Below are 25,561 nucleotides of genomic sequence, written 5' to 3'. Positions count from 1 at the left end.
TGTTTTTGTATGAAATGAAAAGGCATTTTACCTTAGCTGTGTTGTATGCCTTTATTTCATGCATGGTTTTGGTGTTGCCTTGTATAGCACTGGGAGGTCGTGTGTGTGTGTGTGTGTGTGTGTGTGTGTTGAATAATCCCTCAGGGAACTCTTGGTACGCCTAGACTCTGAGGTCATCTTTGCTTCTCATTACAAAAAACTAAGTGGATGTCTTTTTTCGAAGTAGCTACCACTTTTCATTGGCTGCAATAATTATCACCAGTTTGCTTTTACCCAATAAACTGAGCATTGTGCTTATCAGAAGGAAAGTATGATAGCTTATCCTTTCTTCTCCCAAGTTTGGAGAGAATCTTTATGACCATTACTTTAAACTTTTTATCAGGTAAACTACTTATCTTCATTTCATTAAGTTTTCTTCCTGAGATTTTATCTTGTTTTTTCATTTGGAACATATGTCTGTTTTTGTTTGTTTGGTTGGTTGTTTTTTAATTTTGCTTGGCCCTTTGCTGGTTTCTACACAGTAGATGAAACAACCACCTCTCCCAGTCTTGAAGTCTTGAAGGGCTGGCCTTGTGTCAGAGGCAAACCTTGTCGTTCAACCTGCATCAGCTCTTGGTTGTCTGTTGAATTTTTGTGATTGTCCAGGCAGCCTACTTTATTTTTAATAGCACATTCCCAGTAGCTGAGGATGTGCTAAGACCTGTCGGTATCGCCGAGGGGAGCATCTCAGCACCTAGATTCAGGCTAGTTAGAAGCCAGATCCTCAGGAAGCAGCTTTTAAAGTATGCAAATATATACAGTCTTGTGGGGCTGCAAACATAAATCCCCTTAGCTACCAGAGCCAGGTGATCTGGAGGTGTCCCCTTGGGTGGCAGTCGCAGAAATCAGGGCTGTGGATGAGTGTATAAACTTTTCTCTGGGAGATACTGGTGAGCTGTAGCAAGGCAAAGGATCATGCAAAGGTGGCGTCCACCAGCCCAAGTTCCCAAAGAGCAGAGAATTAGGCCCTCAGATGTGAGCTACGCCGGAGGCCTGCCCCGTAGGCTGAAGCTCCTGGACAAGCAAATGGATGCTTTCACAGAAAGACCGAGGGTGTTTCAATCTCCTCTCTGCGCCCAGTGCCCTGGGGGTGGTGGCCAGACAAGAACAGTCTGTGATTGATATAGCCCCTTGTGAGCCAGAAGGCTAGTCCACCAGGCCCCCAGAGAGCTGCAGTGAAGGGGTGTCCCTGGGTGGCTGCCACAAAAAAAACAGGGCACCAGACATGTATAAGAGCTCCTCTCCGTGAGACACCGGCACTCTGGAGTACCGAGGAGGAGGAGGCCATGAGGGAAAGCCTGGCATTAACTCCCCTCTCCGAGGTCTCTGGAAAGGACTGACGCCAGCCCTTAGATGCACGGTTAATTAGAAGCCTGCCCCACAGGTGGAAGCCGAAGCCTTGAGGATCAGCTAATAGGCCTCCTTCACAGGAAGGCCAAGCCCCTGGGTCCGCTGCCTCTCGCTGCGTCCTGGAGTGATAGCTGTGTGAGAACTCTTTTTCCCGTGGTTATAGTTCTGTGGGACCTGCAAGTAAACGCTGCTGGCCTCTGGAGCCAGGCCAGGTGGAGGGTTCCCTGGCGGCAGCTGCAAAAGTCCTGGTGCCAGACAAGGGTGGAAGCTTCTTTCTGGGTGATACCAATTGTTATAGTCCCACAGGACCCAGGAACACCCGCTTCCCTGGCCTCCACAGCCAGGTGATGTAGGGCTGTCCCCAGGCTGCAGCTGCAAATATTGGGACACTGGATTGTGTAAGAGCTTTCTTCTGGGAGATACTGGTGCTCTGGAGCACGGCAGAGGGAGAGTGTGAAGATGGCACCCACTGGATAAAGAGAAAAAGAAAAGGAGAGAAATGAAAAAAGAAAAAGAAAGAATTAAGGGAAAAAAGATGGCGCCCATCAGTCTCTGACCCCCGAGAGTGTTCCAGCAGGCTCCTATAAATGTGAGTTAATTTAGTTGTCTGCCTCTCGGGCCTTGTGTTAAAATAAGCAAATGAGCCTCTTTCAGTGTAAGTTGGGCTGACTACGTTGTCGAGTTGGGCCCTGGGGCAGGTTTCCCAGATGGCTACAGTCTTGTGGGCCTTGTGGGTCTTGTGGATGAGAGCCTTGTTGGTTTGCAAAGCTAGATGTTTTGTGGGTTCATCTCTCTGGTGCAAGTCTTAAAAGTTGGGGTGCCTGAAATGGCTCCTCAAGGAGAAGCTCCAGGTTTTGAGTTCCCTTCCGACTGAAGGTTGCTGTGCCGGGAGTGGGATTTATGCCAAGATTATGTCCCAGCCTCTTCTCCCTTCTCAGTGGCCTTTAGGGTTCCCCTCCCCCCCAGAGGAAACTTCCGTCTGTAGCTATCGACTCACTGTTTATCTGTGGGAAGAGGTGAGTCAGGCTTCCAATTTTGCCTTCTTGAACCGGAACATGAATTTGTGATAGCTTAAATGGACATTTTCTGGTACCTCATTCATTTATTCAGCAAATATTTAAGAACCTGACGAGTGTAAGGATATGGAAGGTGCAAGAAATACAAACATGGTTCCTTTCCCCAAAGAGTGGAGTCTAGTAGAGAGCTAGATGTATAGAGAGATTAAACAGATACGTCCCTTTCCACTGTTTACACTTGTTTTAAATTTTGTTTCCCCAGGTTTTAATTGTTTTCCCAAAAGCAAACCCTGAAAATGGAATTTGGGTGGGAGCCTCTCCCTCTCCCAGCTAGTCCCAGGAAGCACTGAAGGGGTGGGGAAGCAGGACAGGAAGAGGGCAAGGCCACCCAGGAGAACATGAAAAAGCAGCTTACCACTTGGGCAATTGGGGCACGATCTCCCTGGGACTTTATGATAAACTGTGTGGATCACACCTTAGAATGGTCTCCTTAAGAGGTACAGAACCTGAGGCACTTTTCCAACAATTCCCACCCTTTGTTGGCTGAGGTCACTCTTGGGTGTGAACTCCAGCCCTTCTGGACTGGCGTGAGCACTGACTGAACATGCTCCTTCTCCTTCCAGAGAGAGCTTCCCGGAGCTCTGCTGTGGGCAAGAATTATTGGCACGTGACCTCTGGGTCGCTAGGGGCTATGGGCTGGGCAGCCAGAGCTTCAGCTCAGGACATGGAATAGCAGCTCATCACTTTAAATATTCATATTAAATGCCATGAAGTCTCATTCTGTCTATCACAAATAATATTGTTCTCTCCCACATGCTCTCCTTCCTGGGATCTCTCCAAAAACTCCAGCAGTGATCACTCTGTCCAGGATGTAGGTCTAATTTGATAATCTCTCTCTCTCTCTCTCTCTCTCTCTTTTTTCTTTTTTGGATAATCTTCTATTTCATAGAAATCCAGGAACCTGTTCAGTCCACTAATGGGCCTCTTATTTTGGGGGTAGTTGTGGCGGCCTTTACGTTGTTGAAACACTGAAGATCGGGCCATTTGTTGCCGTGTCAGCCATTGCTCAAAATCACAGTGATGGGGAGATGGGTGCAGAACCAGAGTCCAGTCACCTGGCAGCCTGGGGTGATAATTGCCCACTAAAGAAGAGAGTTTTGGTGATCTAGGGCCTCTGACCTCTTCTACCATATCTTTATCTGAAGTCTTTATTTTCAGTTGTTTTGCTCATTTAAAGTCATTCCAAGCCTCCCCAGGACTGGGCTCCTAAAGTTACCAGCTCTCTCGGGTTTTAAGTACATGTGTTTCCCCAGGCATTGCTAAGGTGCCATGGCAGGTATATGGGTCCTACGGTTTCTAGTCTTGGCTACATGCAACATCTAGCATGAGCCCTTCTTTTCCCACCTTCTTGAGAGCAGGTGTGATCTTTAGCTTTTCAGTCCAAGGCCTGACACTCTTTTCCTGCCCCGGGGGTGAATGGCACTTTAAAACAAAACCACCATTTCCTCACAGGGAGACACTGAAGAAGAGCTAGCATTAAGGAACTCCTACCCTCCTTCAAGATCAATTCTTGCTGTTCCTTCTGCTTGGAATGCTTTTTCCCTTTGCCCAATAAAGTTTTCAGATTCTGAGAGCACCTGGAAGTTCAGGGTGAGGAAGAAGCTGTGGTAGTAAATAGAGACGGAGGAATTAAGACAAGTCCTTTGGAAACTAAATAAAGGGCAAGTTGGAAAGAAGGCTGGAAAGACAAAGGAAAGGCAGAGACACAGAAGGAAAGAAAAGAAAAGGAGGAAGCACATCTCCTCCTTTTGCAAATCGTTATGATAATGAGAAAAACAGGACTCATGTCTATGAAAATATTGTGATATCCACAAAGGAAGTACACAAATCAGTGTGAAGTGCTAGGGCTGCCGAGGGCCGTGCAGGGAACTACTCCGTGATCACAGATTGGGGGGGGGACGGTGCACGGGAGGTAATTTTACCACTACTACTCTTTAGGCAACCTCGCTGTATCATTTTTGGAGGCAAAATCTGGATTTTGTCCTTTACTATTTTGATACAGTGATTTCTGTATGTTGAATATATTGCCAGTTCACAACATTTTTTCCTTTAAAAGTGTATGTTCATACCCCAACTTCCTCCTTCCCCTTGAACTGAGAAACAAGGTGTCCCTTTTTGTTTTCTGTTGAAGTGGAAAAGCCGTTAGTTCATGCAGCCACATGAAATAGCAGCCAGAAGGAGAGGATTGAACCAGAAACTCCCAATGGCACAGCTGGTGCCAAATGGGACATCTCCATTTTATTTGTCACCCTAGAGTGAGTCTCTACAATATGCCAAGACATGCTATGCTCAGTGTAGTGTCACTAGAGACAGTTATGGACTGCATGTGTTTCCCCCCTCCCCCCAGATTCATATGTTGAAATCCTGATGGCCAATGTGATGGTATTTGGAGGGCGGGCCTTTGGAAGGTGATTGGTCATGAGGGTGGAATCCTCATGAATGGGATTAGTTATAATTAATTAGTTATAATTAGTTATAAACCAGTAAGAGGGACACCAGAAAGTTCTCTCACACTTTTTCTGCCATGTGAGGCTATAACGAGGATACAACCCCAATCTGAAGGGCCATTACCAGAACCGGACCATGCTGGGGCACCCTGATCTTGGACTTCTAGGCTCCAAAACTGTGAGAAATAAATGTCTATGGTTTATAAGCCACCTAGTCTGTGGCATTTTGTTATAGGAACCTGAGCCAAGACAGAGACCAACTATCAAATGTTTCAGTATTTCTACAAGTCCTGCAAGAATTCTTAAAACATTTTGATCTAGTCAACTCCTTGGCACATTTTTGGGAGTCAGTAAATTCTCTTCATTTTCTTTGTCCTGGAAGCTGTAAGACTCTTTTTCAGGGCAGTGCTATCCAAAACTTAGTTTTAAGAGTGGAGCTGACCATTTTTCTCACTCAAGGCATTATTTTGACTCATACTTTTTATGAGAAACAGATGGAGGAGATGAACTATCATTCTATCAGAGATCTTGGATTTAAGAGGTTACAGCTTTAATTTCCTTACCAGACATTAGTTGTCTTCTTTGCTTATCTACATCCATTCAGTCAACAAATACGTGCTTAAAAATACATTCTTAAATACATACTATATATGAGACACTGAGGACATAAACAAGGTTTTAATGGTCTTTTTAACAACAGGTTCTGCTCTAAGGTGGCAGGGAAGATGAAAGAAAGAGAGAGAGAGAGGGAAGGAGGGAGAGAAGGAGGAAAGAAAGAAGGAAAAAAAGAAAGAAAGAAGAAAGAAAGAGAGAAAGAAAGAAAGAAAGAAAGAAAGAAAGAAAGAAAGAAAGAAAGAAACATATCCAAATACAAATTGTCAAAAAAGTTGGAGTACATGGAATGAGCACCCATTTTATTATAAATGTGACTGGCTTCACTTTCAGAGCATCCTTTAGGGCAAATGAGATGATCAATTTATTGCTCTTCCTTTGTATAATAAAGAGATTTAAAGAAACAACATACTGTAGTTTGCTTGTTTAGCATGCAAGCATGAAGGAAGTTGGGCTGCTTTCTTAAGGAGCTGCCCTGGACATGTTGAGTTCAAGTTCCAACATATATGTTCCTCTTCGATATTACGTCACTGGTCCAAAATAGGAAGAGTACAGTAAGTTTCTCCAGACTATGTCTGAGTGCAATAATCTTATTGTAATAGGGCTTCTGGGTACATGCTGCTGCTTTGTTCCTGAATAAACCCAAATGTGTGCTGATTGATAAAAATAGTTCTAAGACTAATTTCGCCTTTGTTTTTTTAAGATTTATTTATTTATTTGACAGAGGGAGCACAAGCAGAGGGAGCTGCAGGCAGAAGGAGGGGGAGAAGCAGGCCCCTGCTGAGCAGGGAGTCCAATGCAGGGCTCCATCCTGGGACCCTGGGCTCATGATCTGAGCTGAAGGCAGACGCTTAACTGGCTGAGCTACTCAGGCACCCCTAATTTCTTCTTTAAATGGAAAAATCTCCATCTGTACATTTATTAAATTTGTTATGTTACCTGGTTTAGGGATAGTAGGGGAACCTCAGAGCTAGATATATGCCATGAGTTAAAAACAACAACAACAACAATAACAACAACTTTTGGTAGATTAGATATCACCACTGAGGTAGTGTTTATCATCAGCTTACCCAAGCCTGTGTCAGAGACCTTCAGAAGAATTGCTTATAGTTTTCACAAATCATTTTACTGCCAGGATGCTTTTGAACAAAAGGAACGAAATAATTAGATCTATAACTCTAGAAGTGAGTTCTCACCTTCTTAGGGACCTTCAAAACCTGTCCTATCATGTTTCATCCCTATTTATTTCAGATTTTTCCAGAAGTCCCGTTCTCTCTTCCGAGTATCCATTATCACCTGGACTCTTCTACACACTGCTCAGTACATCCAGTTTCTCTCCTCCATCCAGCGTCTTTTCCTGGTACCCAGTTTACATTTTGCCTCATAGAATTTCTACCTCCCTGAGCCCTATTATCCACATGACACCCTAACATCTCAGTTCCTTGACTTATTCCACCACAAACACCTTTCATGCTCATAGCTTAAATGTCTCTTCACTAGAAACTGTACCAAATTAAAATTCTCAGCTTTAAACACCCCACCCTTTGATCGCTCCCAAGGCTTCCTTGTGCCTCCATCCTCACTGCCACAGGTCTTCGAACCCATCATGACTTTCACTTCAGTGATCCTAGCACCTCCCGACAAATGGTCACTTCCTTTGTGTCTTCACGTTGCTCTCTATCCATTTTTTAGTTTATCCTCCTCCTGCGTATCAAGTGCACTCAAGCCTGTTGCCGCTCTCTCTGTCACACCTGCTTGCAAAACTTTCAATTCTCTCCATTCATGTAGCTCAATATTGTGAGAAAATCATGAAAACAATCTTCATGCAGCAAACTGTGCTCAAGTGCCTAATAAAGAAAACTCTCTACTTTTGAAGATAGCAATTCATTACCATCTTCCATCTCAAGCTTCTTCCTTCCTTTCCAGTTGACAACATGCTTCATATTTCATTGAAAAATCAGAAGCTATTGAACAGAGTTCTGAAATATCCTCATGACAGAATCTAAAAGTCAGTCTTCATCTGCACCTGTCTTCTCTTCTTACTCTCTTTCATTATGGAATTGCTTAAGGTAAATCTCTCTTCTTTTTCACTAGATCCCACTTCCCTTCTCTTCTGCACCTTCCATCTCACCTTCTATATTATATAATTTTTGAAAATCTAGAACTGAAAAGTTATAATAGCTTAAATAAAAAATTGGGTGGAATTAATATCAGATTGAAGATGGCAGAATAGAGAAGAGAGTCAGGGAGATTAAAGACAGATCAATAAAAAGTATTCAATCTGGAGAACACAGAGAAAAAAAGATTAAAGTCAAATGAACACAGCCTTGGGAGTCCATAAAACATATCAAATGGTCTAATATATGTGTAATCAGAGTCCAAAAAGGGGAAGAGTGTATGGTAGAAAAAAATTTTTAAGTAATGGTCTAAATTTCTCAGATTTGATGAAAAACATCAACTGAAGTATTCAAGAAACACCATGATCTCCAAGCAGATAAATACAAAGAAAATCACACATAGGCATGTCATGGTCAAACTGCTGAAACCTGAAGACAAAGAGATAATCTTGAGAGCAGCCATAGAGAAATGTCACATTCCAGAGGAAAATGAGCTAAATGACAGCTGGTCTCTATCAAAAACAATGCAGACCAATATATGATGAAATGCCATCTTAGAAGTTCTGAAAATGGGGGGGGGGAGCTGCAAACTTTTTTTCTCTCTCTCTTTTTTAAAAGATTTATTTATTTATTTTAGAGTGAGTGAGTGGGCAGAGGGAGAAGGAGAGAGAAGCAGACTCCCCACTGAGTGCAGAGTCTGACTTGGGGCTCAATCCCAGGACCCCGAGATCATGACCTGAGCTGAAGCCAAAAGTTGGAAACCCAACTGACTGAGCCACCCAGGTGCCCCACAATCCAAATTTCCTACTCTGTATCCTATATCTAGTGAATATATTTCTTAAAAATGTGAATGGAATAAAGACATTCTCAGGTAAATGAAAGCTGAGAGAACATGTAGCCAGTAAGTTGTACAATAAGAACAGCTAAATGCTTCTGATTGAAGAGAAATGGAACCATTTGGAAACTTGTGTATAGAAAGGAATGAGAAGCACATAAAATGGTAAATGTGTACATATAAAAGAATATGACTTTTCTAATTTTCTTAAAGGATATTTGACTCTTCAAAGCAAAAAATAATAACATTTTAAGGTAGAATTTATGAAGAATGTAGAAGTAAAGGATGTGTCAACAATGGCACAAAGGATGCGGGGGCAGGCAAATACAATTGTACTGATAAAAAGTTCTACACATGTGAGTGGGAAATGGGAAGTTTCAAGTGTCAAGTGTGAAGTATCAGACCTGAGATGTGGAATGATGCAATATTAACTCTAATGAGTGGTTAAGGTTGAAAAGTGCTGTTCTAAACTCTCTCCTTCTTGGTTTGATCTGTTTCCAAAGCTCTGACAGTCATCTCCATGTTGTTTTAATCCGAGATTTCTAAATCTGCTTCAGATCTCTCCTCTGAAATCTAAACTTGCATTTCCAGTTGTGTACTTGACATAGTATATGGCTCAATGGCATTTCAAATGTAAACAAACCAAAATGGAATTCTTGATCCACTTCCCTTTGCTCGCTCCTCAGTCTTACCTACCTTTGTAAATGATGCCACCACCTCCCCAGCTTGAGCCACAAAGGAGGAGTTTTTGTGGGTTCTGCCTTGTTCCTCATTCTCTCCAATCTACTACACCAGGAAGCCCTCTACCTCTAAATATACACTTCCCCCCCATCTAGCTAGGGCAACCCCTATGTAAGCTCCTCTCTATTCACTCCATTTCTGCTCTTTTTGTAAAGATTTTATTTATTTATTTATTTTGACAGAGAGAGAGAGAACAGCGAGAGAGGGAACACAAGCAGGGGGAGTGGGAGAGGGAGAAGCAGGCTTCCTGCTGAGCAGTGAGCCCGATGTGGGACTCGATCCCAGGACCCTGGGATCATGCCCTGAGCCAAAGGCAGATGCTTAATGACTGAGCCACCCAGGCACCCCTCCACTTCTGCTCTTATACCCACAACACGTCTACTCTTTTAAAATACCAACAGAAGCTTGACATCCCTTTGCTTAAATCACTTCCTTGATTTCCCATGGCGCCAGGAGTAAAATCCATATATCTTCAAGGGCCTGGAGCCTGTGGCCCCTGCTTCCCTCCTCTCTCTCTTACTATACTCCAGCCACACTGCCTTGCTTTTATTTCTCACTCCCAGGGCTGGGACTAGTGTGAGGTGAATGACTCACAAAATATCAAAAATTTAAAGGTAGGATCAGTACCAGTGTTATGCCAAGTTCTATTAGAACTCGAGGCAAAGGGAAGTCAGTAATACTCAACCTGTCTTTGTTTAACATACTGATACTTTGTTCATCGTGGGTTTTTATTTTTTTGCATTAATTTTGATTTGGAAAATAGTGCATGAAAATATCATGTATTTTGATACTGAGGTTTTTGGCACCCCCTTTAATTTTGTAACGAGATGAGTGTCTCATGCTCGTCCTTGCCTTGCTCAGATCACCAAGTTCAATTCCTGCTTCACGATCTTTGTTTATTCTTTTCCCTCTACATGGAATCTGCCTTCCACCAGCTCATTGCATGGGTGGTTCCTTTCTGTTCTTCAGGTCTCAGGCTAAATGACACCTCCTTAGGGAAAGTGATCATCTTGTGTTAACACTAATCCCACCCTGCCCCCATTTACTCTCTACCATAGATAGCATTCTAATTTTTTTCTTTAAAGGGTTTTTCACACTCTAACAATTTGCTTTGCTGACCTGTTAGCCTGTCTGTTATCTGTCTCCCTGACTAGCATATACTCCATATGAGGTAAGGAGTCCAGCATTATGCTCAGACCCTAGGAGCCTCCAATGCATTCTTTTAAATACATATTTTTATTTTATTTATTTTTTTTATTATGTTATGTTAATCACCATACATTACATCATTAGTTTTTGATATAGTGTTAAGGAAATAAAGACTTTAAATGACACACTGGACCAAATGGACTTCACAGATATAGTCAGAACATTCCATCCCAAAGCACCAGAATACACATTCTTCTCTAGTGCCCATGGAACATTCTCCAGAATAGATCACATCCCAGGTCACAAATCAGGTCACAACCGGTACCAAAAGATTGGGATCATTCCCTGCATATTTTCAGACCACAATGCTTTGAAACTAGAACTCAATCACAAGAGGAAAGTCAGAAAGAACTCAAATACATGGAGGCTAAAGAGCATCCTACTAAAGAATGAATGGGTCAACCAGGAAATTAAAGAAGAATTAAAAATATTCATGGAAACAAATGAAAATGAAAACACAGCTGTTCAAAATCTTTGAGACGCAGCAAAGGCCGTCCTAAGAGGAAAATATATAGCAATACAAGCCTTTCTCAAGAAACAAGAAAGGTCTCAAATACACAACCTAACCCCACACCTAAAGGAGCTGGAGAGAGAACAGCAAATAAAGCCTAAACCCAGCAGGAGAAGAGAAAAAATAAAGATCAGAGCCGAAATCAATGAAATAGAAACCAAAAGAACAATAGAACAGATCAACAAAACAAGGAGCTTGTTCTTTGAAAGAATTAACAAGATTGGTAAACCCCTGGTCAGACTTATCAAAAAGAAAAGAGCAATGACCCAAATCAACAAAATCATGAATGAAAGAGGAGAGATCACAACCAACACCAAAGAAATGCAAACACTTATAAGAACATATTATGAGCAACTCTATGCCAGCAAATTAGATAATCTGGAAGAAATGGATGCATTCCTAGAGATGTATCAACTACTAAACCTGAACCAGGAAGAAATAGAAAACCTGAACAGACCTATAACCACTAAGAAAATTGAAGCACTAATCAAAAATATCCCAACAAACAAAAGCCCAGGGCCAGATGGCTTCCCAGGGGAATTCTACCAAACATTTAAAGAAGAATTAATACCTATTCTTCTGAAACTGTTCCAAAAAATAGAAATGGAAGGAAAACTTCCAAACTCGTTTTATGAGGCCAGCATTACCTTGATCCCCAAACCAAAGACCCCATCAAAAAGGAGAATTACAGACCAATATCCTTGATGAACACGGACGCAAAAATTCTCACCAAAATACTAGCCAATAGGATCCAGCAGTACATTAAAAGGATTATTCACCATGACCAAGTGGGATTTATCCCTGGGCTGCAAGGTTGGTTCAACATCTGTAAATCAATCAATGTGATATAATACATTAAGAAAAGAAAGAAAAAGAACCATATGATCCTCTCAATAGATGCAGAAAAAGCATTTGACAAAGTACAACATCCTTTCTTGATCAAAACTCTTTGGAGTGTAGGGATAGAGGGTACATACTTCAGTAGCATAAAAGCCATCTATTAAATATGTATTTTTAAAATGAATTAATGAATAGGCCGAGTCCACATTGAATAACATTCCACCCTTCTCTTCTTGTCCATTGCTTTTCTTCTCTATTATGATCTCCCTTGCTAGCCTATGAGAGAATGAGATCTTCCTGAAACAAATACCTGTGGAGTTTTCTCTAAAAACAAAACAAAACAAAATACAGAAGAGTTTACATGGAAACCAAACCAAACTACAGAAGGGTAGGTAGATGATGATCCTCTTAGGTCTGCCTCAGACTTTTATTTATTCTGGATTTATGAATTAGTAATTATTCCCATGATTACACAAAGGCTTATAGTCATAACTGTTGAATCCAATTAACTGCTGAGACTATTTGGTACATTCAATGATTTTTTTTTTTAATTTAACCATAGAAAGAAACTCTTATTAAAATTTCAATGTATGGAAACTGGCTTTTAGGTTTTCCCTTTATGTTTCTAAGATAATAAATCTAGCAATGGTTTATTCATTCAATAAATATTTATTGAATGCCTACTATATTCCAGACATGCTCTCAGGTGCTGGGCATACAGCAATGAATGAGTCATAGTCTTTGTTTTATGGAATTTATCTTCTAGTGCAGGGAGACAGTAAGCAAGTGAACAATCCAGGAAGAAAGATTGTTATGAAGAAAACTAAAGTAACCTAAGGGAGATGAAGAGGGGCGGAGTAGGTGTGAGGGATCAGGGGAACCTATTTTGGGGAGGGGGGTATCAGCAAAGGCTTCTTTGAAGACCTGACATTTCTGCAGAAGCCATTATAGTATTTGGCCTTGAAGTCTGTTTTGTCTTAGATTTTAGTTCCAGGCAGTCATGGGTTGAATTCTCTGGAAGCAGGTGCCAAAACAGGCTTTGGGTACATGATGTTAATTTGGGATCAGCACCTGTGAAAGGAAGAGGGGAGCAGGACTGGGGCATAGGGAGATATTGGAGTGTCAAACCACGACTAACCTGTGTCTAGCAAACGGTGCTTTTTAAAAAAGGCCTTTCAGGAAGCCTGGGTGGCTCAGCCAGTTCAGCATGTGCCTTCGGCTCGGGTCATGATCTGGGGGTCCTGGGATCGAGCCCCACATTGGGCTCCCTGCTCAGCGGGGAGTCTGCTCCCCCTCCCTCTGCTCCTCCCCCTGCTTGTGCTCTCTCTCTCTCAAATAAATAAATGAAATCTTAAAAAAATAAAATAAAAAAGGCTTTTCTTGTTACAGCTTTGTTCATCCCCAAATTCAAATAATTAATACAATGTGAAGTGAGTGATTGAACAAATATCTAAGAAATATCAGCTGTGCACTAAGCACTCTGATGAGGACTGGATGGGAAGGAGAAGCAAGCGCTGGGCCCTCATGGAGCCCTCATGTCCCAAGGAATAGACATCTCTGAATAATTTCAATTCAGCATGGAAACTGTATTTAAAGGAGGCTCTTGGAATTGCACTGAAAGGCAAATCATTGGTTAAATGATTTACCTGGAAGTACATTCTGTAGCTAACTGACCTGGCAGCCTCATTGGTACGCAACCCTCCTCAGAAATCAAGTATTCTATGGGAACAATATTAAAGTGCTATTTTGGAAGAGGCAGAAAGTTGATAATCCCTGCCCTCGGATTCTCACAGATCTAGAACATCTCTTCCACACTTTATCATTCAGGACTCTGGGGCTTCAGCTGATTAGTTTTTGGAACATTTGGACAGATAATAAGTAAAACTTTCAGGGACGAGAATAGGACCTGTACTATTTTTCCACCTAAGCCCTCATAGCTGCCGACAATGCATAGACAAAAAATTCCCCTACTCTCAAGGCATTCCTCTGTAAAGGAGCAATGCACAGGTACTTGGAAGATACTTATATGTTACAACACAGTGTATATAATCTATTTGTATGCAGCTAATGTCTAAGAGTTCTGTTAAAGAGGCCCAAGGAGACAGCTCTTCCCAACCTAAAATAAAATTAATCTGGAAAATCTAAAGAGAAACAGTGAAATAAGGAGTTGAGTAGAAAATTAATGTCCTGAAGGGAACTACATAAAATTTGCATTAAGAAACATCTAGAAACTTTATTTTAGAAAGAGAATATATCAACAATATAATTATTGTGACTATTAGTGTTCTGTGCATTTCTTAAAAAAGATTTATTTCTTTGAGAGAGAGAGCATGTGTGTGCAAGGGGGAGGGAGGAGAAGAGGGAGAGGGAGAGAGAAAATCCCAAGCAGACTCCCCACTGAGCACAGAGCCCATGGTGGGGCTCAATCTCATGACCCTGAAATCATGGCCTGAGCCGAAATGAAGAGTCGGACACTCAACTGACTGAGCCACCCAGGTGCGCTAGTTTTCTGTGCCTGTTTTATGCAAATAATACACTTATTGAAGAACTCTAAGAATATTTGAAAAATAAGAGGAAATATCAATACCACCCATAGTTCTACAGCCAAGAATAGCTGCTCTTATAGTGTTATTTCTAGGTATATTTTTCATTTAATTAAAAAAACTAATTTTTTTTCACTATGTAATGGAGACAAGAAAAAGGAACTCAAGTTCCAGAATGGGAGTGTCACATAGTAGCAGAGGAGTTGTGCGTTTGGAGTGTAACTTGGCTGTGAAGCTCCTAAGTTTTGGCATTGCTAGCTCAGGACACCCCAATCTATGTTTAGTCTGTAATCCTGGAGGAGACTTGATGAAGAAGAGGACCAAGTGAAGTCGTGTACCGAGAACAAGTTATTTAGGGATTTTAGTTTTTAATATACGGGTGTGGAAGTAGCTCGGGAACGCTAACCTTCCTCATTATTGGAATTGTTTTGTCTTCTAATCCCTTCCTCCTAAGGTGCCTTCCTGAGTCAGGAGCGCCTGTATGGAGAACCCCATAGAGCTAACTGCCACCTGCAAAGCTTGAGGCAAATCATCCAGTGTCTGGTGAAATTTGTCCTCGGGCTAAAATAATATGCCTGTTTGCCAAGCAATGCACAATTTTAGGGTAGATAAATGGGGCATGTTAAAAGCACACACACAGAGCATGTTCCTGTGGCTTTTTGAGATCATTATTGAGGAAGAGGAAAGATTTTACCTGCAAATCTGTTTGACTGTTTGTCAACCCCTCTAGTACTCTTGGACAGGATCCTAAGACTGCTTTTTACTTCTGTGCCTTTCTTGGGATGACACATTTGATGTGCAATCTTTGCATGAGGAACTACAAAGCACAGAAATCGACAAGCTTTTCCAAGGTGGACAGTGGACTTTAGGTGGTAAGATTAGGGTTCTCTCTGAGACCTTAGCAAGAGACCATAATGAGTTCACTTTGTAATACGTGGAATGAAACTCCTTTTGTCTGACAGGTACAAAGTTGCTTTTTTTTTTTTTTTTTCCTCATCGGCAATGATTTAAGTCCAGAAAATCACTTTTCCTGAAAAGCACTTTCCAAATTATTATCTTTCCCTATGATATCATGTCTTTGTTGTCCCATGGAAAAAATCAGTCACAAAGGGGATCACCATAAAGGTACAGCTGCCCTTTTCCTCCTTTCACGAGGAATATAATGGCTTTTAATGTTTGAGTTGATTTTTTGTTGTTTCTGAGCGATGCAATATGGACCAAAATAATAATGAAGTAGTACAGCTTTGGTTAAAAATATACTAGATTAATTAGAGTATATACACTATCATTTGGGAAGCACATTTATGAGAGTACCAATCCCTCTTGGTAAATGGTCACAGGAGTCAAAGTCTAAAATATAGCTAGGTCTCTCTTTTCCTGGACATGTTATACATTCATGGAAAGGGATGTGCCTCTCTAACACATCACCTTAGAATAACGGGATTATAATTCTGCCCCCAAACCGAGACTCCTGTCTGATTTACATTGCCTTCTACTTCATTAGAGGTTTTCGATATTTCATAAGGGGAGAGGCTCCGGCAGTTGACATGTAGGTTAATTTCCTCTCCTGGGAGACTTTGGAAAGGATGCTCCTGGAGGTGTGAAGATTGGGTCTAATTCTCCCTGAGTGGCCATCATCATCCTCCCACCAACACATGCATGTGCAAGCAACAGAGCCTACACCATTCTCCTCTCCATTTGCCCCAGCAACTGGTCTTTGCTGTCTCAACTTCCTGATGTCAGGCATAAGGCTTAGGCAACTATAAAAGTCAGGCATAAGACTTATGCAACTATAAAAAATTTCTCCTCATCCATACTTTTCATTGTCAATTATTCCAGATAGAAATGAAAATTAAATAAAGGAAATATAATAAGAGTTTAAAGGATTTTGTTCATTCTGAATGTCAAAGCCTTGGTTTTGGGACCTTAGCCATCATTGTCAAAATCTGACAGTGAGTATTTCTTTTTTGGTTGTGAACATATTGAACTTGAACTAGGTCAGTGCCCCCCAGCATTTAGAGTTTTTAGGGCAGGTTTTATATGTGTTCTCACCATAACACCGAAAGTCTTGGAACAGAATGTTGATTTTGTTTTTAGATGTTTCAGGTGCCATCAAAAAAGGATGACAAAGATTTTAATTGCACATCTCTTTGACTCTTTGCCAATCTTCTGAATAACCTTTCAGGACTTTGAGGCATTTTGGTAAAAAGTGCATCAAATGATTTAAAAAAATGGAATGGCTAGAGATTATATAAGAGGCAATACCTCATTGTTATGACCTAGAGAATGAAACTAGAATAAAGTCTCAAGGTATTTATTCTGGAATTCTCAACTTTGAGAATATAAATGCCAGGCAACTCGACACTCAGGTTAAAATATGTCTCTTGGCATGAGGATCCTTGCCTGCATGTGGATGCCTATGCTTTGGACTAAGGGATGCCCACTTATTGAAAACCAACTCGATACTTGTGCCTAGTATGGGGCACTGCTCTGTGTGATTTGGGAATACTAGCTCAAGTGGGACAGGAGAGAGTTTTGTGTCTAATAATAGGATTTGTGAGGATGTAAGTCTGCAGGAAGAGTGGCAACCACCAAAACAGCTCTACTTTCTACTGTAGCTGTGTTCTCAGAAAAGCAGGCCTCCTTCTCCATTTCTAAGACATGAAGAAGAAATTCAGTTTTATTGTCATATACCTGGATTGATGGCAGATATACTTTGTTGCCCACCCAACAGCTAACCCACCTTCTTCCTTGCTCCCATAACAAAAGTCTGTGTGGGTGGCAACATGCTCAGTAAAGGGGAGCCCCTTCCAAACTGCTGGGACTTCTGGGAAATGCTGTGGTTTCTAATTAAGTAGGACAAGTTTATATCCCAGTTTTTTTGATGGTGATGGAATATGTGTATTGTCCTAGTAAAATTATTAATAGTGTCCTCTTTCACTTTGAAAAATTCTGGTTCCTGTGATAAATTATATGGTCTACCTATGAATATGAGAGAAATCGCTGCTCTACTTTCCTCCTGTCTCTGGCAACATAAACTGAGGGCGTGATGCTTGGAGGTGAGGCAGCCATTTTATGACCATGAGGATGAGAGCCAAGATAGAATCAGAGAATCAGATCCAAAACCACAACTGATGCTGGAACTCCAGTGCCTCTGGATTTGGCAGTATAAGTGAAGGCTTGTTTTTCTCACTTAAGACACCTAGAAAAACATTCTGTTACCTGCAGAGGAGAGTATGGAGGAAGGGAGAAACAGGAATGAAGCCTTTCCGTGAAAAGGATTTTGAATCATTTTGGATAAGATTTCTGAGTTACAGTTAGTATTATTTTCTCCATTCCTCCTTAAGAATTCTGGAAATTATGTTTTGGTTGAATAGAATGGTAGAGAGTATTCCCATGATCTGCTGAGTGAAGAGGAGTGGAAATTGAAAAAGAGTAACTGTTTTTCTCACTCCCTGTGGTGGGCCCATCTTGGGACCACTAGAAATTGGTAGCAGTATGTCTAGGATAAAGGTTGATTGAGCCACCATCAACCCTGCCCCAAATATCACCAACTAGATCTGGGGACTCAATAATTTGACTTGCACATCACCAAAATGGCTATATGCAGAATTTATATTTACTTTATGGATATGACATTCCTTGTGCACTATTTCAGAGGAAGATATTTGTTGAGGAACTCTGAAAACTACTCTTGATTCTCTTTAAACTATATAGAAAAGAGAACCGATTTCCATTCACTTACTTGAGATTACCTCAGGCAAATGATGACTGAATCACAAGAATTCCATATGGCTTAGATTGAAAACTGATTCATTGTCTAACCAACCTGTGCTCACACAAAGCAAACCAAAATCCCATTTAAAAATTGCTTTAGTGTTGATACCAAACACCAAATTGTTCAGCTCTTCTCCAATATATATGTAGGTAAACGTCTATTATAACTTATAAAGCAAAGTTGCTGACTTTCAAGGGAGAAACATGCAGGGAGAAGACCCCTCCATATACAGTGTCTGGCACTGTGGCTGGTCTGTAGTTTAAAGGGGGCATTCCTATCTTACTCTCTCCCTTACTGTAGTATTAGATAGTGGTGTGATTCCACAGGGTTTGGCTGGTGGGACCTGAATACTTACAGGCTGGTTTTCTTTGCATCCTTCTTAAAAAGGACAGTGTTCTTTTTGTTTCTCCTTCTCCAGAAGGCCAGAGGGTGCTACACTTACAGTCACTGGAAGAGTGCTGTAGTGGATCATTCTTAGGCTACTGATTTGTCTGAATGAGTTCCACATCTTAAATATCTGTAGTGATCTGCAGCAGCTAAAGAATTAATCTTCCCAGAATAATTTCCTATCTTTTGCTGGGTGCTGTGGTCATCTTGGGCTTACTTCTGTGGCAGGACAGACCTCACAACTGACCATCCACTCCAGAGATGAGATGGAGTGAAAAGAATGTCTAACACATGATAGTCCCACTAGCAGCACGTAAAAGTGCTCATGTCACTGCATGCCCCCCAAAATAGTTATCGCCTCTTCATATCCAAGTGGCAAAGATTTTAAAAAACTGGTATCTCATGACTATTTTAGATTTATTTCTTTAATCACCACAGAGGATATAAGTTTGCTATTTGTTATCTTTCCTTTTAATTTCCTGTTCCTGTCTTCTCACTTGCAATCAGAGTATATTTTCTCTTTTTAGCTTGAATTTCTTTGCATAAGCAAACTTGTGTGTATGTGTGTGTACGTGTGTGTGCGTGCCTAAGACCGTGGTCCTAAATTGGTCTTAGGCACAGGGAAGTAATGTAAGCATCACCCCATCTCCATGGCAGTATATCTGATGGGGGAAAGAAAGCCCAGATATTCACATTTTGAAAAAGCAAGATATTTTGATACCCCAGCTAATTAATTAATTATTGAACCAATCAATTTACCCCTTTGTCATTCTACAAATCTACTTTGAGTGCCTACTGTTCTAGGCGCCATTTTAGGAGCCGAGGGCATAGCTACTGTAAGATGACACCCCTGCCTGCATTGCAGTGGAGAAGATACATGACAACCAGCAAATAGATAAATGCTATAAGCTAGTTTCTAGTATTGATGAGCACTGTGAAGAAAAATCGAGCAGGGTAAGAGGATAAAATGTGACAGTGGTGGGCATGTGATAGACACCACACTCTTAGCCTCACTGCAAACATCATAGTGTCTTTTGGACAAAGAAGGAAGGATTGTCATTCCCTCCCTCTCCCCTTCCTCCCTCCCTCTCCCCTTCCTCCCTTCTTTCCTTCCTTCCTTCCTTCCTTCCTTCCTTCCTTCCTTCCTTCCTTCCTTCCTTCCTTTCTTCCTTCTTTCCTTCCTTCCTTCCTCCCTCCCTCCCTCCCTCCCTCCATCCCTCCCCCCTCCCTCTCTACCTCCCTTCCTTCTTCCCTCCCTTTTCTCTTCCTTTTGCAACTGCAGTTAGGACAGACAAGGCAGACTGAGTGAGGACTTCTAGGATTATGTTTTTCTTTTCCTTCATGGAAAAGCTTATTTCTAGTGAGTATTTTATTATCACTTCCAATGAGATAGTTCAACCTTGGTGAAATTGGCGTATACTTGAATAAATATCCTTAAGGTCCCATCAGCCCTCTTCCTTCATTGCCCAATTCCCAAAGGTGAGTGAAGTCTTCACTGAATATTAAATGACCTCAGTGCTTTTGCATCAACACACTCAGCTAACAAAGCTTTTCCTGGCCTGCATGTATTGGCTCATCTCCATTTTTTAATATACGTGTAATTAATTTTCAAGTGTTCTTTTTTTTAAAGATTTTTATTTGTTTATTTGACAGAGAGAGACACAGCAAGAGAGGGAACACAAGCAGGGGGAGCAGGAGAGGGAGAAGAAGGCTTCCCGCCGAGCAGGGAGCCCGATGCGGGGCTCAATCCCAGGACCCTGGGATCATGACCTGAGCTGAAGGCAGACACTTAACGACTGAGCCACCCAGGCGCCCCTCAAGTGTTCTTGATTCAGTCACAGGGCTAATGATGTTGAGGATAAAAATATTTCTCCTAAAATGAAAGTCCCGCCAGTTCACTTCTGTACAGTAGTTCCTCACAATCAGACTTCTTGCAGCTCATTTCAGATGAAGCCATTTAAAATCTCCTTGTCCTCATTTGAGCCTGTTTCAAAGGAGCAAATCGTAGCCACTTTTGCAGTGACCCTAACTTACCCTACCTGTGAAGTTTAAAGCTTCCTGTTTAGTAGACTCTGTTTATATGTACATATATATATTAGAATAATGTTCTCAGTGACTCCTTGGCCCTTAACTTTTTCTCTGAAAGTTTAAGTACTACTTTCTTGAGATTGCCCAGAGTCCTATCTATCTGGGAATTTATCATAGTGCTTTCAAATTAAAGAACAATCGATACTATTAACATTAAAAAAATGGGGCTGGCACACTACTCCTATTGTCTTCTTACTTGAGACCAGAGGATGATAGGAAAAAATAAAGTAAAAACATAATGGAAGGTACCTAATATGTCTGCCTGCATATTTGTTTACAAGAAGTAACTCCAGAGCAACAGGATCATGTGAGCTTGCAACAGTGAAGTCAGATGGAAGGGGAATCTTTTCTGTTCTTTTCTTTGCACCAAAACTTTGGGCCAAGTATATTTTCCAACTACTCTTTAAATTGTTACTGCTTATATCCAAACCTTGATTACAAATACTAATGGTGGAAGATTAACTGAAGAGTAGCCCCCAATCCAAAAATAAGTTAAATTTAGCTTCAACATACATTTTGGTGCTTTCATTTTAATATAAGATAACTAAGATTCATAATATTTCATACAACACGGTGAATCTAGTTTAATTATTTAAGGAAATTAAATAGGCTAAAGGGGGGGTAGTAATATGTTAACAGTGTGGACAGTATCAAGCACACCTGAATTCATATCAAGTTTCTGCCATGGGAGAGGTAGGTGAACTCAGCCAAGTCGTGAAATGTGATCACTTAGCATGGTCCTTAATACGTGGTAAGCCCCAGATGTTAGTTATTATTGTTGTCATTATTTGGGTAAGTGCCAACTATTGGGTATATGTATTGGATTTTCGAAGGCCATAGACTAGGTTTCATGTACACTGTGTTTTATACGCAACTAATGAATCATTGAACACTACATCAAAAACTAATGATGTTCTACACAGTGGCTAACTGAACATAAAAAGAAACCCAAGAAACAAACAAACAAAAAAACATCTTGCTGCATATTTTCCTAGCACATTTCCTATGCATAAAAACATAATCTAAATTTAAAAAATCTTTAAGAAAAATATTATTACGGACTTTGGAAATTATGTTCTCAAGGAGAAGAAGCCAGACTAATGCCAGGAAATGTGAACTAAGAATTATAGAAGTATGTCTCTGGATCAACAGGGCTGAATGTGGGGTCATGTAGGAGTCAATGCTGGGCCCATGCATTTGAAAGTGCTTTATGATGATTTTGAAGGTAGGGATACACACTGATGTTGTCAACTTTGCAAAACGAGTTAAGAAACTCTAGGAATCTCTAGTAGTATTTATTTTAGAAAGCTAATGGAAGGCTCTGTGAGTGTTCCAAAATGAGATAGACAGATGAGCTTCAATGTGGCAAATACAAATAATACATTTCTCCATAACATATGTGGAAGGTGAGCTAACAGGCCAGTCAGGCTGATGGCTGTTATCTTCCTTAAAGCTGCCAAAAAGGACCAGGAAGCTGGGTATAAGGAAGAAGGGGGGATGCTTACAGACTCCAGGGCTCACACACCTCCTAAAGGATCACTGCATATTGAAACCTTAGGAAAGACATAATAAACTGGAACAGGTCCAAAGAGGGCAGCTAAAATGCTCAGGGAGCCAGAAGGACACGTGTAAAAAGATACTCCAAATATGAGTTTCTACCAACAGAGACTAAAACCTTAGAACCGTTGACTCTGAAAATATGAATATATACCAAACACATTGATAAAATTATGAAATATGAAAGTGAACATAATTGATCAAATTTTGGCCTGCTAGGAGGGTGGGATACCACTTGAGGCTTAAAAGACATCATTTAATACATAGAAGGAAATATTTTTCATAGCGACAAATACATGAAGCTTATTAAATAAGATAAAAATAATATAACTTTAAGAAGTAATATTAGATCATTATATTAGAGCTTCAGGATAGGTTATTTGGACAAAAGGAGGAAGTTTAACTTACTGATGACACCATAGTTAGCAATTCCAACCCTTATCTCTTAATTTTATTATAAGAAAGTTAGGTTGAATTATCCATCAGTCTGATCCAGTAGGCAATTTCTCCATTTTTCATATTCATCAATTTGGGAAAAATCTATTTTAATATATTTTTTAATTGAAGTACAATATGTATCTAGAAAAATGCCCAAATAAGAGTGACAGTTTGATGAATTAGCACAAAGTTAACCCACTCATGTAACTACATCCTAGGTCAAGAAATAGAACATTACCAGCTGGGCACTCTTCCAATGACTTTCCCCACAAAGGTGATCACTCTCATAATATCCAACATCATAGATTAAGCTTGCCAGGTTTTGAGCTTTTAATAAAAGCAATCATACTGTATATATTCTTTGACATCTGGCTTTTTACTATATTTGTGAGATTCATTCATATTATTGCGTGCAGTGGTAGTTCAATCATTTTCATTGCTGATTATTATTCCTTTATATGAATATACCACAATTTATTTTTCCATTCCAATTATGGACATTTGGGTTGTTTCCACTTTGGGGCTCTTAAGAATGAAGCTGCTCTCACTATCTGGTACGTGATTTTTGGTGCACACATGGATAACTGTATTGAGGATACACCTAGGGTTTAAATTGCTGGGGCATAAATTATGCCTGTAAAATTCAAATTTTGGAAAAACAGGAAAATTGCATAAGCTTCCTTCCTGACATTGACTCCTTGATGTTTTCTATCTGTTAGAAACTAACTTTTGTGCAAATGAAACAAGGAGCCAACTGTGGCGATGGGTCCATACTAAGAAGAGGAACCCATATTTTGAAGCTGCCAGGTGTGAGGCATGTTGAGGAGTAGAATTTAGTAACTGTGGGTCTCCTGCTGTTTTCATGCCACTTGCCTTCCTCAGACCACGAGATTTGCTTTCACACTTGGATAAACCTTCTCGTTAACAGCTTTAGAAATATTTTCCACTTGTCTCAAATTTGTAATGTCTGGATGTGGACTTTAGTATTTTCCATTGCTAATAGATACTGCTATGTAATTAAAGATAAATTTCAAGGACCTGAAAGACTTGAAATAGGGTTGGCTGCTATACTGCTTTATTAATGCTAGAAGATCAGGCTTTTGGAAATACTACATCTTTTACCTTGCACCCAGGAGTCAGTCAAGGGTTTAGAGTAGGAGAGATGGGTGCCATCTTGCTACTGGCTGAATGCGGCTTTGCTTTTTTAAAAACAGTCAATGTTCTTAAAAAGAAACTGAGTTGCCACTCCCCAGTTGCTGAGGTCTGACTCTCACAGGGTTGCTATGCCTTGAGCACTCTACAGAGATTTCATTTAGCTTTACCACTGTGCATGTTTAAGGTAGAGAAACACTGCCAAATTTAATTTTATAGGTATGATTTCTGAGCACTTGCTAAGTGCTTTATGTGTATTATCTCATTTAATTTCTCAAGCAACCTTATGAGTTAGAGACTACTACCATCGCTTCTTATAGATGGAACAACAGAGACTTGTGGCGGTCAAGCATCCTTCCCAATGATATGGAAGCAGCACTAGCTGGTGGTGGAATCAGAACTCAGACCCACGTTTCAGAGATTGCTGAAGTCGTGAGTCACTCTGTGAACCATCTCCTACTCTGTGTGCCCTACTTGACTCTTTTGGTTTTTCACTCATGGTCAATTTAGCCTTGCTTCTCTCTTAATAACTTGGCAACGTTGAGGTCTCTCTCTGCAGGACTGTCGTTCACTACATCCAACATTTCTGTCTTCCTCCGGGTATTGCCTCGGGATTCTCTCAGTCAAGAAGGTTCACTCTGCTTCTGTTCCCACTTGCATCAGATTGTAGTCCGCTGCCTTTGTGCAAGGGCCTATCTAGTACACACGTTCATCTCGAAAGGCTTCTGTGTCTTGGTCAATATTTAAAGACCAGAGCCCACTGAGGAATGATGTTGCAAACTACAGCATGTTAGCAGTTTGTGGTAACACAGTTATTTTACATGGCATGTCAGTGCCTGAGAATGGAGTATGATGTGAAGTGAAAAAAGCAGAACATCAAGTGGTATGCACTAGCTAATTCCAGTACAGAGCCATGCGTGTATTAGTCAAGACTGGAAGATAACTTGCATAAGATTGATATTGTTTATTATATTCTGTGCTGTGTGCTAAGTTGCTTAAGTTAATAGAACTACTACATAACAGATTGACTTGGACAAGTGATGTAAAAATAATTGAAGGCAACATAAACCAAGCATCATAACTGGGAATTACACTAAACACCTTTTTTGATCATATTTTACAGTTTATGACATGTATTTGCATATATATATATTTATATTTATATTTGAGTTTATAACAATACTAGCAACACTAGGAAATAGAGAAGAGGTGTTATCGTCCCCAAATATACCTTGCCTTCCTCCGTCTGTTTGTCTTTGATTCACGCCCCCCTTCCCTCTGTTGTTTTCCAGGTTCCCGGACCGGTTGGCTTCTGGCGAGCTTCAGCTGATGAGAGACACTGGCTGGAGGAAGGGAAAAACCAGTGTGTTTCTTCCTGTTCTTTTCTGCCTTGGACTGTCTCTCCCCTACTTGTCTGCTTCAGACAGGGCTCTGGGTTGACAGTCTTCCCTTAAAGAATGAGTGGACTGAGGGCACCTGGGTGGCTCAGGTGGTTAAGCGACTGCCTTCGGCTCAGGTCATGATCCTGGAGTCCTGGGATCGAGTCCCACATCGGGCTCCCTGCTCAGCAGGGAGTCCACTTCTCCCTCTGACCCTCTTCCCTCTCGTGCTTTCTGTCTCTCATTCTTTCTCTCTCAAATAAATAAATAAAATCTTAAAAAAAAAAAGAATGAGAGGACTGAGAAATCATCTTGTTCTGTTCTCTGGCAAGGAGATTTTTGAAGTGTCACATTGAGGGACCCTCAACTGCCAACTTAACCTTTTTACAGCCTAAGCCTGACTCCTGCCTCTCCCATCATTCTTTTGGGGGGGAGAGGGAGTGGGATGGCTCTGGCAATCTG

General features: G+C 40.9%; 1 protein-coding gene across 1 annotated transcript in view; it reads left to right on the top strand.

The window, feature by feature from the left end:
* LYPD6B (LY6/PLAUR domain containing 6B) overlaps positions 1-25,351 on the top strand; it is a 223,433-nt gene extending 198,082 nt beyond the window's left edge. Inside the window, exon 8 of the mRNA XM_073905198.1 lies at positions 25,013-25,351. Within this exon, the coding sequence (XP_073761299.1) occupies positions 25,013-25,174 (162 nt within the window). The 3' untranslated portion in view covers positions 25,175-25,351. The remainder of the gene's footprint in view (positions 1-25,012) is intronic.
* Positions 25,352-25,561: the final 210 nt, after the last annotated feature.

Source organism: Callorhinus ursinus, unplaced genomic scaffold (genome assembly GCF_003265705.2).
Source record: "Callorhinus ursinus isolate GAN/ISIS: 27379988/994484 unplaced genomic scaffold, GSC_fseal_2.0 scaffold2, whole genome shotgun sequence".
Taxonomy (NCBI): domain Eukaryota; kingdom Metazoa; phylum Chordata; class Mammalia; order Carnivora; family Otariidae; genus Callorhinus; species Callorhinus ursinus.
This window is presented reverse-complemented; position numbering and strand designations above follow the sequence as displayed.